General features: G+C 40.8%; 1 protein-coding gene across 1 annotated transcript in view; it reads right to left on the reverse strand.

Annotated features, from left to right (window-relative positions):
• CHID1 (chitinase domain containing 1) overlaps positions 1 to 16,478 on the reverse strand; it is a 319,821-nt gene that overhangs the window by 221,637 nt on the left and 81,706 nt on the right. The window contains exon 8 of the mRNA XM_018556039.1: positions 13,207 to 13,299. Coding sequence (XP_018411541.1) covers positions 13,207 to 13,299 — 93 coding nt within the window. The remainder of the gene's footprint in view (positions 1 to 13,206; positions 13,300 to 16,478) is intronic.

Here is a 16,478-nt window from a genome sequence, read left to right on the forward strand (position 1 = left end):
GTCTGCGCCCCCCCCCCCCCCCTCATGTACTCATGTATTGTACGCATTATACATTAGGGTAAACTACATAACCTAAATGATGGGGCTAAATATGTAATATAAACATCCCTAACCCATTTTGATGAAACGTTAATTGAACAAAGCAAAAGAGGTTTTATTGCTGGCATTAATACCATTCGAAATGGCATCATACTGATAGAGCTGTAAAAGGTAGGTTACACTTAGTTACAGTCATAAAAGTGAGTTATTTAGGGTCACAGATAGGCTGGAAATATATTATAACCCTATACCAATTCTAATCTGGTATATTTCCTTTAAGGTTTTTTTTTGCTATTGACAGCTATTTGTAAGCAGCTAATAAGGTGAGTCACGCTGTAAAGTGGGCGTAATTATTTAGAGTTAAGTGGCTGTATTTATATGATTACGCTCCACAGGCACAATCCAACTGAATGACTTCACGTTCTTCCCTATGTAGTGCTCACAAAGTCCTATTATTAGGCAAACGATCTTTTACAGGAAAACTAATTAGCATTTTTCTAAGCTGCTTGCACAATTCAAGAGCCATGTGAAAGCTGACTGACCTGGTAATGCAAGGATTTTACAAGTCTTAAAGGGGAATGTCAGGCAAACTGCACAATTGAAGTACAGTACAGGATGTGTTTACTGCTTTACTGGGCAAATGATTTGCAATTTTGTTCAGCCAATCTAGAGATTACAAACCTCTTCCACACATCTATTTCACTTAGATCACAGGACAACGAGAAAGCATTTTGCATCTCTGTCTAGGAAGCAGTAAAGTTGAACCTGGAAAATGTAAAGCTGAGCCAGGAAAAGTGGAATAATTTTGTTGGATGAGCAGTGTAGCAGACATGTATAAATCACAAGAATAGCTGAATAATTTACAAATCCTTTGGTAGGTAACACTGCAAACATAAACATTTATAATGAACTATAACTTTATCTATATATGTTTATTGACAAAAAAAAAAGATTGACTTTAATAAACAGGATAAAGCATTAAATAAAAATGTCCTAGATATACAAATATTTTTTTCAGATGTGCCACTCATTTTTTTCCAGTACTGCAACTTGGTCATAATATATGCACAGCTTATATGCTTAGTCCATCAAAACCTGGCTCGCATTAAAATAAGGTAATGTCATATTGAAAATAAGCCAAGGAATGTCTGTAATTGTCTGTCTTGTGGGAAAAAATCAATCAATAAATGTATCCATGTTGCCTCAATACAAGACCCGTGAGTGCCTCTTTCACTGGACCGGTTGTATCTAATTGCCTTGAGTGCCACAGGACAGCTTTTTCAGTTGTATCTGAGTGTGGTTGTGGTGCTCACAAATTAACTTTTCTATAATGATATTTAAATAATATGTATTGTTTTTAAATGTGTTAGGCTTAAAAAAAAGTATAGGCAGATGTAAAATACTAATTATAAAGTGATATTAAAGTGACATTAAAGTAAAAATTTCCGCCCTCCCCCATGTTAATGTTAGCACTTACCTTAAGGCCTGGTTCACACCTGTACGTTTTGTAGCGCGTTCAACGCTCTACAAAACGCTCAAACATAAAAATCCCATTGTTTTCTATGGGTATGGTTCACACCTTGCCGTATTTCAGCCCGTCTGAACGCGCTACAAAACGGCCTACGTCTGAAAAGGTACATGAGCTTCTTTGCAGCGTTTTTGTTGCACATTTCTATTGGGATACAGCCAAGTAGCCCTCGGAAACGTGCGTTTGTCGCACGTTTTTTTAACCGCGAATCGCTGTAAAAACGCATGTTACGAAACACGCGACAAACGCCCATATTCAATACGCCTAGGTGTGAACAGAGCCTAAGGGCCTGTTCACACGACGTCCATTTTCTGTGCTGACCTGTTCCGTACGCTCCTGCACTAAAAATGCATCCCAATGTATCCCTATGTGTTTTATGGGCTACAGTTCTCACGTGCACAGTCCGTTCAGGTTACGACAGAAAAATACTGCATGTTATATTCTGTACGGTCAGGAAACGGCCCGGAAACGCTAAACGCTTAAAAAACGCACTGCACTGCAGCTAACATACTGAAAGCCCCACTCCAGCAAAAAAAAATTATAATTTTTTTTTTTTTTACTAGAACGCATCAAAAACGCGGCAAAACACATAGCAACGCGTCTGCTGATCCAGACCTGAAACTCATGTGAACAGGCCCTAAATGATGTCTCTTATTCCGATCTTCTTTCCGATCTTCTTTCCTGATGTTTTCATCTGTCTTTCCAGCAGTGCGGCGGCTCTCCGATCCAGCGGTGTCTGCATGCGGGTGCACGCGTCCATAGACTTACCTTGCATCTCTGCTCGTCTCCCGGCTGAGAATCTGAACTGCGCATGCGCCCGCCCCAAGATCCTTTGCGGCCGCACAAGCAGTTCCTGATCCTCGGCGCGGGAGCACGCAGCTATAACGAGGTAAGTTTAAACCGCTGTTAAAGCAGGGTTTTAAAAAAAAAACATTTTGCGTAGATCTACTGCTTGCTAGCAGTAGATGTAGGCAAAAAAAACGGAGGGTTTAGAACCCCTTTAAAGTCAAAATGTTTTTAAGCTATTTCAAATGCTGATTAAATCACTTTTGCCTTGCTGGGTCCAATGCTAGTAAGCTGTGTGTATCTCTACAAAGACAGCAGGGTAAGTCCCTACCCTGCTCCCCCCATCTACTTCCTCCCTTTTTCAAGCTAGTAGATGAACAGTTGCTTAAGACTCTACCTTGTGACCCTGTACTGGACAGGAAGTCCAGAAAAGTTGGGCTGAGAGAGTTGGAGCTAGCTGTTTGGAAGCTAACTGTAAATACTTGGGCAAAAATGTAAAGAAATACTTTGCTGGGCGAATCGCTATCTTTGTTTGATCTGGAGTCATAATGGCACCAGAATTACTTCCGTCACTCCGACATTACAGGTGAAACTCGAATAATTAGAATATCGTGCAAAAGTAATTGCAGTAAGTTCTGCAAAAGGGGCCCGAACCAAGTACTGAGTACATATGCATGCTTGTACTTTTCAGAGGTCCGATATTGTTCTATGTACAATCCTTGTTTTATTGATTGCATGTAATAATCTACTTTTTTGAGGTTGTGGATTGGGGTTCTTGGGGTTTTCATGAGCTGTAAGCCATAATCATCACAATTATGACAAATCCCGGCTTGAATTATCTTGCTTTGCAAGTAATGAGTCTATCTCATACATTAGTTTCACCTTTTAAGTTGCATTAGTGAAATAAATGAACTTTGCACAATATTCGAATTATTCGAGTTTCACCTGTATTATACAGGATTTATATAGCACCAACAGTTTGTGCAGCGCTTTACAAAATGGAGGGAGACAATACAGTTAACAATACAATTTCAATACAGGAGGGTTATAGAGGTAGCCAACATGTGTGGTGCAATCACAGTTTTCATACATAGGTTCTCCCTACACATGTGTTTACGTTCATATGTGCATGTACATGGGGGCTTTAGACATTTTTGGGTGGGGATTTTTTAATTCTTTAATTTTTTTAACCTCGTTTCACCTTTCTTTTTACCTTTATTGCTATCACATAGGAGACTGATAGCCCCTTATGTGATAGCATATTGCTGGTGACAGGTCCTCTAACTACTTCAGTACCAGCATGTTACACACTCTTCATTACCAGGCCATTTTCCAGTTTTGAGTGCTGTGAAAGTTTGACTGACAATCATGCCATGCTATACCCTACCCAAATACATTTTAAATTATTTGTTAAAGACATATAGAGCTTTCTTTTGGTGGTATTTTATAACCACTTTTTATTTCTCTACTATATAAAGAAAAAAGGATGAAAACATTTGAAAAAGAAAACCTGTTTACCTTATATTCTGTTATAAAACATACTTTCTGATCTAAAACTGAAATTACCCCTTTTTGGAAAGACACTCAGAGGTAATCTACTTTTGTTTTCTTTTTTGCTGCAGTTTTTTTTGCAAATTAAGAATCATAGTAGTATCGAGGGGGTTAAAACAGAGTTTGATAATTGTGCACTAGATTAAATACATGTACAGATCATACACAGAGGGAGGCAGAGGTGAAGGGGTAAACGTACAGGTCACATACAGTCGGGAAATGTGCTGATGTGCAGGATAGGGGAGGTAAAATATCTAATATACAGGTCAGGGCTAGAAAAGAGCCGACATATACAGGAAAAGGGGGGTGGAAAAGGGGGAAAAATTGTATTATACTTTATTATTTTTTGCTACTGCTAAAGCTTGTTTTCTCCAGGAACTAATGAATAGACGACTCATCCATTTATTACTTACTGTACTCTCCTCTGGCTATGTTGTAGAAGGAAGGGGAGGACATAGCAATGTAAACATTGCCATGTGATCGCTGTGATAACCAATCACAGTGATCACAAGGCACAGAGAGCGTCTAATCAGCTCTGTGCCTGAAGCCCCTGCCCTCTGCTGTCTAAGGACAGCAGGAGCAGCGGCTTCTATATGTGCACACAGGTGAGCACAGGAGGACATACAGGTACATCCTTCTGGAATGATGGGGCTGCAGGTTGGCTGTATATGTGCATTGGCCAGTAGGCAGGTGGTTAAGAAGACATCCGAGATCTATTAGACCCCTAACGTCATCTATGGACCTCAATTACACGTAAGCTGATCAAGCACAGACGTGATAGCTCAGAAACGTAAAGTGATTAAATAATTGTCGCTTTAGGGGTTCATTCAGTGCAAGGGAGATCAGCAAACAGATGCTCACCTCGCCCTGCTCTCCCTGCTGACAATTCCCTGATGCCATGGATGTAGTACTTACATCTGTGTTGGCAAAAGGGTTAAAATATCCTTAAATGTTATTTCCAATAGTACCTCGGTTTGTCTTTATATTGGTCTTCTGAAGCACAATCTGACAGGGTGTCTGGATTAGAGAACACTAGCAGTAAGGTGATTTCTGACCTTTGCACTTGTTTCAAATGAACAGAGAAATATAAATTATGAATGCATCATTGATACTGTATAGTACAAGTACTGGAACATACTTGCCTTAAAGGAGAACTATGGGGTCAGTGTTTTTCCCCATAGTTCTCCTTAGGGTAACGGGAGGACACAAACTAGCGTCCTCCCGTTACCCTAAGCTCAGTATACCGCGAGCTAGAGCTCGCGGTATACTGAGACGCCGCACCCGGAGCGGATCCCGACTTAGATGACGGGATCCGCCCAGCTGCGTGAGTGACAGCTGGCTCTGCCTATCTAGAGGCAGAGCCAGCTGTACCCGCCCCCTCCCCCGTCCGTTCCGCCAGTCAGCGCTGGAGGATCGGAGCGGGGAGGGGGGAATCCAGCCCCTCCCCTGTCACGGCAGAGAGCCGTGACAGGATCGAGAGGTGAGCGAACGCCGGTATGTGTTCGCTCACCTCCCGATCTACTGAGCCGACCTGTGACAGTCTCATTGTCACAGGTCGGCTAGAACTATGAGGTGAGTGAAAAGCACTCACCTCATAGTTCTCCTTTAAAGACTCTCGCTGATGAAACTGCAGCTATAACATTTCAAATATATATCTTACTCTATTGATCAATCCCCATTTGTCTGTATTTTGTAACATTGGAGTCCAGAGATAAACACACATTGCAAAATAAGAAAGTCATGTAAGACTTGGATTTAAATATGCTTTGCAGCTGCACAGACTTTGAAGGACAAGGCGGAGCTGAGACAGTTAGGGGGCAAATCAGAAACACCTCAGGGAAATATGGTGTGCAGCTATTAAATGGAAAATAAGCAGGGTAATGGATTTTCCTGGCTATTACCAAATGCCTGAGGGGAACTGTTGGATAACATAATTAGAAAGTACCCACAGAAAGCAGTTATGGGTCATAGGTTTTGAAGGGTTATTACTGATAAGCAGCCCACACACACACTGCATTCACTAAAAAGAGAGGCAGGTCGGGAATAGCATACATATTTTACATAATTTGACAGTACTGTCAGAGGAATATCATATTTTATTTTCAATCAAGACAGCAATAATTACCAGTAACAGTTTATTTACTACACACTTAAAAAAACTCACAAACTAGCAAGTCCATAAATAGAATCAGGATTCAAAGAGCAATACTACCACATTAAAATTGACATATATGATTCGTCTTCTGAAACCTTAAAGGAAAATTATGGGGTCAGGGCTTTTCCCCATAGTTCTCCTAAGGGTCACGGGAGAACACAAACTAGCGTTCTCCCGTGACCCAAAGCTCAGTATACCGCGAGCTAAAGCTCGCGGTATACTGAGACGCCGCAGCCGGGACGAATCCCGACAATACTGTCTGGATCCACCAAGCTGCGGGATTGACAGCTGGCTCTGCCTATCCAGAGGCAGAGCCAGCTTTGTCCGCCCCCTCAACCATCTGTTTCGCCAGTCAGCGCTGGCGGATCGGACAGGGGAGGGGGGGGAATCCCTGCAGGGAGCTGTGACAGTCACACACACTGTGGGGTTGATTTATTAAAGACAAATAGGCTGCTCACTTTGCAAGGGAATTTTTCCTTAGCTTAGTGAATGTGGTGAAAATTTACTTTGCAAATAATACCCAATAACATGCAAAGGAAAGCATGCACACAAATGGATGATGGGAGTCAGCAGAGCTTCACCTCGTTCATTAAGCAATGGGGAAATTCCCTTGCAAAGTGAACAGCCCATTTGCAATTAGTAATCAATCCTGTGTGTGGGCAGGCTCTCGGGTGTCAAGGTAGCACAATTGTTTTGCTGGAAATAAATCAATGTATGTCTGTGCAGTGGGACAGAGAGGGATGTGGATATGTGAAAAGAGCTACGGGGACTAACAATTTCAGATAACATGTATTTTCCTGTAATTGTAGCATTTGTAAAGGGATGGCACATTGGGAAATGTTTACATAGCATATTAGAGACATGTACTGAATATGTTTTTTCCAATACAATTTAAAGATACATTCATGTTAGTCATAATACTTTTCATTACACCTAAATAAGTGGACACCTGACTACTAAAGGTATCTAAATTTCATCATGCCATTCATCTTTGGCCCCTGTCTGCCCTATTAGCGAAATACCAATAGCTGGCAGTATCCTCTCCTTCTGAGACTGGGCATGAAACAACCTGCCTCTCTAGAGGCAAAGCCAACTCCGCCCCCTGCCTTTCTGCAGTATGTGATCGCTCAGTTCTCGAGCTATAGAGCTGACATGTGACAGCTTTAGTGTCACAGGTCGGCTCTAGTTATGGGGGTGAGTGTATTTCACTCTCCCCACAATTCTCCTTTAATATGTCGGTGCTACCAAGCAATTCTTAACAAAAGGCATTAGAAATGTAAAAAAAAGCTGCAAGAGGAGACTGGTTCTGTAATGTATGCAGCAAGTGATATAAGAAATCCTGATCTATCTCAGAATGTGCTAAAGCCAGAGGATCAGCATGGCAGATAACTAGCATTTTCAGAAGGGTGCAAGCAACATATTTCCTTAATGGCAGGTGTACCTTAGGGAATACTGAATACTGAGAAGAATAAGTAAGATAAAGAGGAAGAGGGGACAAGAAAGAGGGGATAAGAAAAAGGGGATAAGAAAGAGGGGATAAGAAAGAGGGGATAAGAAAGAGGGGATAAGAAAGAGGGGAGGAAAAAAAAGTTGGTGATGTCTGATCTAAAGCTTTCCTGCACCAGGAAAACAAACTGACTGCTCACAGTCAAAATAATCCAATAATTAAGAATTTTCCATGGAAATCTATTAAAACTGTAATTTCTGATTCAAAACAAAGGTGTTATCTCAGCAACATCTAAAAATGCATTTCACAGCTTCTTATGTCAGTCCATTTTACAGCTAACTATAATATTTTATTTGGCCATCTATGCATTTATAGAGCAGGGCTACTTTGTAGGTGTGCAGTTCATGATTATTTAGAACTGGACCTATACAAAAATTTTGCAGCCCATGACTAGAACCACTTGATATGCAATACAACACCTTTACCTCTGCAGCTTATAATGCATGCAGTTGGGTAGGGAAACACAAAATTAATTATGCATTGACTTTGTATGTATATGTTGTTATTGAGCTAATAAAGATATTATACAATAAGTCCCTAAAGTCCTCATCAGCCATGCAACTAAAAAACTCCCCCATCTTCATACAAAACGTAGTTGTAAAAAATTCCATCTCCTTTGGTGTTAAATGCTGGAGAATCATTAAAATTGCTGCAGAGTTAAAACTGAATCACAGCAATCATCCAGGGACAGCTGAGGAGTTTACTACTGGGATGAAGGGGCATTGCTAGAATTGTGAAAGCCCTGGGCCGCTCGCTTGCAGTGGGCACCGCAAGATAGTCTGCCGTGCCGAACTATTGTTTTTGCCACATTATACTGCCAATGGGAGGGGTTTAAAAGGACTTAGTTAAATACAACCTGAGGATACTCAAAATATGCACAGCAAATACAGTATATGGCACACTCCTTATACCTACAAAAAAAGTACAAGTGAGAGTGTCCGGCACATATAAACCAAACCAGTGTTTGCTCAGCCAAAACCTCTCTTGGTTTTGGATGGAGTGGGGAGTGGTTAGAACTACTGTTAGGTTTTCAATGCTATTCAGGGCCGAGATTTGCACTCACTTACTATTCTACCAGACAAGAAGTGAAGGGAACTCCAATGGCAACACCAACAGAAATAATACGAATATTTTTTTTCTTTAGTAGAGTATTGGAACCCGTCATAATTTTTATCTGTCTGAGTCCCTGTTTCTCTTTACCCACACTTCCTGCCTGGTAAAACTGTTGTCACCAGGACAGGAAGTGAGGGTAAACCTGCCAAACAGAGCTCTGGAAAGAAGTAAAAACCCAACATGGCATTTAATCCTTCTCCACTCTGTCCAAAAAAAGAAAAACCTTTGGCTTGAAATATGAAACTCTTCCATTACATAGGTTTTTCTGCACACAGAATATTGACAGATTGGGGGTGATTTACTAACCTAAACACACGCACGCACCAGGTGTGTGTGATTTTCACACAGCAAAACGTATTTATCAACCAAAAAGTCTCTAAAAGCATATTTCCACTAATGCCATATATGGAAAAATCATGCACATGATGCATATATAATGCTGCTTCACAGTTTAGACAAAAATGGTTAGCTCATGCATTTACATTCCTGCATTCATCAACACAAGCAACATAACATAGAGTTAATTTACACCACATTACCTTGCAATTCATTGCAGGGCTTTGCACAACACACCTGCTGGGTGTGTACACACTACAAAGGTGTTTCGATTCCTCCCATAGATCATGCTGGGAGGGAACACACTACAGGGAGGGCCCTGGTAGGTGGGTGGCAATCAACAGCAGGCAAATTAAAAAGAAAAAGTGGTGAAAAAGCAGTATCAGGACCTGGGGCACCCAGCAAAAGATTACGGCAGGTGTCTGGCAATAGGAACAGCCCTGGAAGAAGGCAATCATGTAGATCACTTTTTATAATATGCAACAGAAATAAAAAATGTTAGGACTTGGACATTATACTACTCAAAGAGGTTAAATAGCTGTTTCAAATATGAATTAACTCAGAAAGTTGTGCCCAAAAAAAGAGAGGCAGAGGAGAAATGACTAGTCAACAGTATTGCATGTGGTCTCCCTGCAGTGGATTGTTTCCTCATTACTATCTTAGCATGCCTTGTTCTACTATTTTTCTGTATGTAGAGGTGGCCATCTTGGTAAAGGCTTGGTAGAGGCTTTGCTTTCTTATGTCATAGCCTCCAGCAGTGAGCAGCACAATAAGGATTTCAACTAACTTCACTGCAAATCGTCTGAGATTAGCAGTCAGAGGCAACAGTGTTTTATAACTCACACAACAGATATACAGCTATGAGGCTGTGTGCCCAAAAATGCCCAGGCACACTCACATACCAGGAAGTGCACTATTGCTCAGGAGGAAATTCAAACAAATAGTACATCTATCAGGGTACTGCTTAAGCAGAATTACAATTTCTAGATGCTGCCTATAACAAAGCAATTGTTAACTGTTTGAGTTTCATTCCACTTCAGTGTCTGTTATTCTAGGGAGGACGAAAAAGAGAAAGGTATTCAAATTTTTCTCTGCAAAACCTTGGTTGAGGCTTGTGGGTGCAGCATATAACATGGATTAGAAACCGCAAAGCTGTTCTCTTTTTAACAAGTAATATTGCCCTTGAGGTGTCATATTTTCATAAGAACTGATTGTAAATTATAGGCCAGGGGAGTGACTCATTTATTCAAGTATAACATTTTAATTATACCCATTAGAGTTGCTTTTTTGTATCTTCCCTTTAGGCAAATATCAAGATCACTTTGCAGTGCATCTATTTGTCTACTCAAATCACTGGAAGAGTAAGTTTTAAAAAGAGCCTTCACTTAGCATAACTCAGAGGAGAGGTAGTGGTTAAAGAAAATGATTTAAGATACAAAGAGAGGAAGTGTAATAATCCTCCCTTGCTGCCATCTTCCACTTCCACTAGCTGGTTTGTACAAGTGTGATATGATTAAGCTCCATTCCATCTGCACAATACAGCCCACACCTTTAAATATGGCTTGGTATGGTGAACCATTTCTGAGCAAACGTGTTCAAGTTGATCTAGGAAAACTATGTGTTGCCCAAGTTGTGAACTATGTGATCTCGTGATGTTGGCATGAGCAAGTCTTCTAATTACATCTTCTGATTTGTAACCCAGAGGGAACTGCTAAGATGTTCTGTCTGACAGCTGCCCTAACCTTCAGCCTGATCCTTTGACTATGTCTGGGGCCAGATTTCTGCATTGGTCACAAAAGCCATTACCTAGGGGGGCAGGACTGCATATTATGCGGCTGACAGTTACAGCCTTGCATATAATAACATGTTCTAGAGCACATCTTGTGCCATCCTGCTGGTTTATCACTGTTGCTACCACCAGCATGGCATTTCTAAGGACCAATTGATAGAAGATCTTGTGCAGCATATTTCCACTTCTAGAGCCTGTGCCTCAGAGAGAACCATCTGCTGCAGAAAAAAGGATCTAACCAAACCCCTGACAGCTGAATGTGATAAGGGAAGAACAGTTTAAGATAAACCAAAAGTACAAGGTGCACAATAGTGACATAACCAATGATGAAGGGCAATTTGCCTCAAACACAGCACTGTGACAATAATTCATGCTTTAAAGCAGTCACAGTTATTCAGTTGTGAGAATGATATGTGCAAAGAAAGTCAGGTTTCCACTACCAGCGTTACTGCAGATGATGACAATTATTGGAATACAGAGACATTCAACCAAATACCCCAGGGAAATATTATAGAATATTCAGGCCTTGACCTTTTGTGTAATTATGAGTGAGAGGAAAAAAACGAGGTGGAATATTAAAGAATGTGGTAACCAATACAGTTCTAAGGCTGCTCATCTGCAATGCATTTTGTAGATAAAAAAAAAAACATTAAAGGGAATTGGTTAGGGAGTGTCCAAGACAAAAGCTGAGCAGAATACATATTTTGTGATTACAGAAGCTTGTACAGCCTTAGTTAAAAAATCAAGGTGGTATTATAAGCAATCTCTTAATATTGTAAATAGTAGAGCCAGGAAAATTAGTAAAACTGGATTATTCTAACACAGTTGCATGCATTTTTCTACAATTGCCATTGGAAATATTTCACAGTGATTCAAGAGTAGATAATGTACTGAGAATTACAAATTGGTATAAAGGTTCAAGATTAAGGGCAACAAGTCAATAAATATAAAACACAAATGTAAACAGAAAAGCCACTGACATTTGTTTTAAATTGTAAGAAAAGGGCATTGTTCAAGGACAAAAACAATGCATAGTTGTTAAGATGCCTGGTGATGTTCTTCTACCTCCAGTTTAGAGGTGATGTTAAGTTATAGATGTAGTGCATCATTAATAAATGTGACAACCAATATACAGTTTTCAGTCATAGTAAATAAATAAGCAACAGTTTAAATAAGCAACAGGAATATACAGTTGCTGCACACCTCTGACAGCTGGGCAGCAGCCATAACCTAAGCTCAGTTAAAGTGCACCTGTGCCCACACTATGGACATTAAAGTATTTACAAATTATTGGCAGGCCCTCATTAACATTAATAGCTGACTGTACTGTAAACCAATACACCCTTAAAGATCCTCAGAGATTTTATAGTCAAGTTTCAGTCTGTTTATAACAGATTAAAAAAGAGTGCTGTTTGTTTTCATTAACCACCTTATATAGTCAGCCTTATAGGAGCGGGAGGGCGTCTTAAGACGTCCTTCCCCTGCTTGTGCACGGCTCTCAGAGCGCAGTATACAATCTCCCTCTGATCTCCTCTCCATCTCCGAATGCAGGTAGTGATGTACATTACATAAATTCCGCATTCTGCTGTTACTCTCCAGCTACAAAAGCTGGGGAGAAGCTGGTGAAGCAGATCTCTGCTTCCTCAGCTCTCACTGGGGGTCCCTAGGTGACATTAGGGGTCTTGGAGACCCCTGATGTCTCCATAAAGAGGACCTGTCATATAAATTGGCTTCTTAGCCCCCTTGTGATAGCAATCAATTGTAAAAAAAAAAAGTAATAATAAAAAAAATTAAAGAAGCCTGACAAAATTTTAAAAAACAACAAAAAAATTTTCCCCGCCCCTCACATACAGACGCAAACATGCGTTGGGTGCGCCTACGTGCGAAAACGACTATTGCGCCTATTGTGCCACACATGTTACATATTGGCGCGAATGTCGGAGTGTGACCAATAATTTTAGGGCCATCAATCACTGATAACACTAAACTGATGTGCAGTTAAAGCGTTTAAAGCGTCGCCTTTGGCAAATTTTCGGTGTGGTCGTTTTTTGCCGATCGGTGCCCCCCGCCGTTGTCCCGCTGATCCCGGGCTCCGCTGTGCCCCGGTGCGAGCCCGGGATCAGCATGTCAAAAGACTACAAAGATTCTGTTAATAGTAATAGTAAGTAATAGGAAAAGAGCTTAGATTTCAGTGCCTCTGCTGTGAACTTTGAAGATGAATTTCTCCACAGTGGTTCAAGCTGAGGTGAATGAGGGCGGGCTCGTTTTAAAGTGCTTTTACAGCATGTTTGGAATATGTAAATACTTTAGTGTGCATAGCATGAGCAAAGATTCACTTAAACATTTAAATCTCACAGACATCATACCTGAAGCAGTAAACAGAGAGAAATTGATTTACTCACCCAGGTGCCACTGCAGGAGGAATCACAAGGATGAACTGAAGCTTAGCTTGCTGTAGAGCTTGCCCCACATGTGTTAGCATATGGACCAGTTCCCTAAGAGGACAATACACAACAAACATTAGGACAGACATTCACATTTCCCTAAAAGGACAATACTGAATACACATTAGGACAGACATTCATATTTGCCTAAGAGGACAATTCACAACACACATTAGGACAGACATTCACCTTTAGAAAGGCAAATAATGAAGTGCTAAGTTCTCCATAGCAACTGATAAAAGAAGTAATCTTTCACTTGTCCAATTTCACTAAATTGCTGAAATCTATGCTGCTATAGAGAAACGCATATGCTACAGTCGTACTTCCCATTTATTTTATGGTTTATGTTTCTACTTTTGGTCATATACATCTAGTGACACAAATATTAGCAATTACTAAATAGTTTATTCATATTTTCAAAGATCACACCTCTGACAGCCATTTTTTGTTTGCCTAAATTGTATAGCAAAGGAATTACAACTCATCACAGAGAATGTGGATTTTAATACTAATCAAGGTGTAAGGCACAGAGGTGCGCAGGAATCGAAGACAAAAATCAAGCTCAATCACACTGGTTTTTTTTCTTGTTCGGTTATTTTCTTGATATCACGCCTCAGTTTACAAAGCTGCAATAATGGGCTTTATGTATCTGGGCCTGTAAGCAGCAGTGATTTACCACTACTTGTACTATAATAATACTTTTAGAGTTGTTTTTAACGGAACAAGTAGAAATGGATTTAAAGGACAACTATGAGCTGAGTGAAAATCACTCATCCTCATAGTTCGAGCCGACGTGTGACAATAGAACTGTCACACGTCGGATCTATAGATCGGCAAGTGAGCGAACACATACCGTCGCTCGCTCACTTCTCGATCATGTCCCTGCAGAGAGCCGTGACTATTAGTCACGGCTCCCTGCAGGCATTCCTGCCCCTCTCCACTCCGATCCTCCAGCGCTGACTGGAGAAACGGACGGGGGAGGGGGCGGGTACAGCTGGCTCTGCCTCTAGATAGGCAGAGCCAGCTGTCACTCACACAGGTGGGTGAATCTCGACAGTAATGTTGGGATCTGTTCCGGCTGCGGTGGTCTCAGTATACCGCGAGCTGTAGCTTGCGATATACTGAACTTTGGGTCACGGGAGGATGCAAGTTTATGTCCTCCCGTGACCCTTAAGAGAACTATGGGGAAAAACACTTACCCCGTAGTTCTATTTTAAATTATCAAAAGATCAGTCAGATGGTGATGGCTGTGTTGAGGCTGCACACGACAAAATCAGGGTGTCCCTCAAACAAGGGGCCCAGATTTGAAGATTCACGCTTATAAAGACTAATGAGAGTACCAAACAAATAGTTTAAAATAGTCTAAGAGCCCAAAAACATTTTACAAGTGTTAATTTAATGGTTGTTATTATAAATGCGATGTAAATATCAATTCACAAAGATTGCTGCACAGGTTATCACTAGATATGGGAGCATATAGAATTGTGGGGAGTAATAGCAGAGCATGGATAAGTGGACAGCAAACAGACAATTGTTACAACATGCAGACACCAAATAACAAAGCGTTACTATACCTAGGGGGAAAAATCCAGCATCATAACAGGGGCCTGGTCTGCCCCCCCAACTCCACTCCCACCTACACTTACATTTAATTCAGAACTAATACTGCATGCAGGGACCCCATTCCTGCTGTAGATACAGTGTCCAGAGGTGCTGGAGGAAGCGAGCGCCTCCTCCAAACTTTTTTCTTCTCCAGTATTGGTTAGCCACTGGGTGACTGGAATCAGCCAATTGGAGGGGAATCCGAATGAATTCCAGCTCGGCTGGAAACCTGGTAACCAATTTAATTAGTCAGAATGTGCAGTCCTAATCTAATGAGATTTGAGCTATGAATATCACTGCTTAAAATTAAACTAACTTTAGGCTGGGTAAAACTGAGTTTTAGTGTCTATGTGTAAATCAGGATATGGAGCCCTTCATGATGATGTTTACCATAAACATTTATAACAGATGAAGGTTTTCAACCAGTAAATGCCCATTTCATACAAAAACAAAAGTATTGCACACCTAACTCATGCACTGTATTGAATTGAGGCTAACATATTTTCATTTGTCTGCTTACAATAAAACCAAAATGGTTGACTTCCTCATGTGATAAATATACTGGATCTGGTCTCAAAGTATTACCCTAAGCGTCCCCTCCGCTCTTCACAAGACCTCCTGCTTTCCAGCTCCGTCATCAACTCCTCCCATGCTCGCCTCCAGGACTTCACTAGAGTGTCTCCCATTCTATGGAACTCTCTACTCCAACCTGTCCGTCTATCTCCCACACTGACTGCCTTTAGGCGATCCCTTAAGACTCATCTCTTCAGGGAAGCCTATCCCACCTCAACCTAACCACTGAACAATCACTTTCTCAAACAATCATCGCCGCGCAGCTACCTCCACATGTATCACTTGCCCCTCCCTTTCAGATTGTAAGCCCTCACGGGCAGGGCCCTCCTTACCATCTTGTCTTAAATTGTATTGTGACTGTAATGTCTTCCTTATATTGTAAAGCACTGTGCAAACTATTGGCGCTATATAAATCCTGTATAATAATATAATAATAATATACTTAAAAGAGACTGCTTTCTCAGTAATGCATACCTGCCCTGACACCAGAGGCAACAAGTGTCAGGGCATCTATATATTGTATTTAGACTGAGCAGATATCTCACTGAGAATGATAGTGCAGAGATATCCGTCTGACATCTTTCCGCAGTCTCCAGGATATGGAATATTTATGTATGCTCAGTTATGCACTTCATTCACTTTTCTACATTAAAGGAGAACAATTTAGCCATCTCAAAGATAGTGCAACAATTTGGAAAATCTCTGCATATAATAATAAGTGTTCTTTCTTCAAAACCAGCATTATCTTGATTTAATTTAAACTGTATCTTTCTCTGCAAATTAGATTTACGATTCCTTTTTGGAATCCGCAGTAATGTCAAAGAAATGGTGATACAGGTTGGAGCAATCTTTGATGAAATAGGGATACCTATTTTTCTGAAATGATTCCTAATAGCATTCTTCTTTTTTGACATAGGGGTGCGGAAATTAAATATTAATCCGTCGATTAAATTATTTTGATCGATCAAAGTTCCTTTGATCCATACTCACCTCTCCGCCGGCTTCCGGGTCTTCCGTCGGAGATCCGGTGACGTCACGGACATTGACGTCACCGG

This window comes from Nanorana parkeri, unplaced genomic scaffold (assembly GCF_000935625.1).
Source record: "Nanorana parkeri isolate BGI_ZX_2015 unplaced genomic scaffold, ASM93562v1 scaffold222, whole genome shotgun sequence".
Lineage (NCBI taxonomy): Eukaryota > Metazoa > Chordata > Amphibia > Anura > Dicroglossidae > Nanorana > Nanorana parkeri.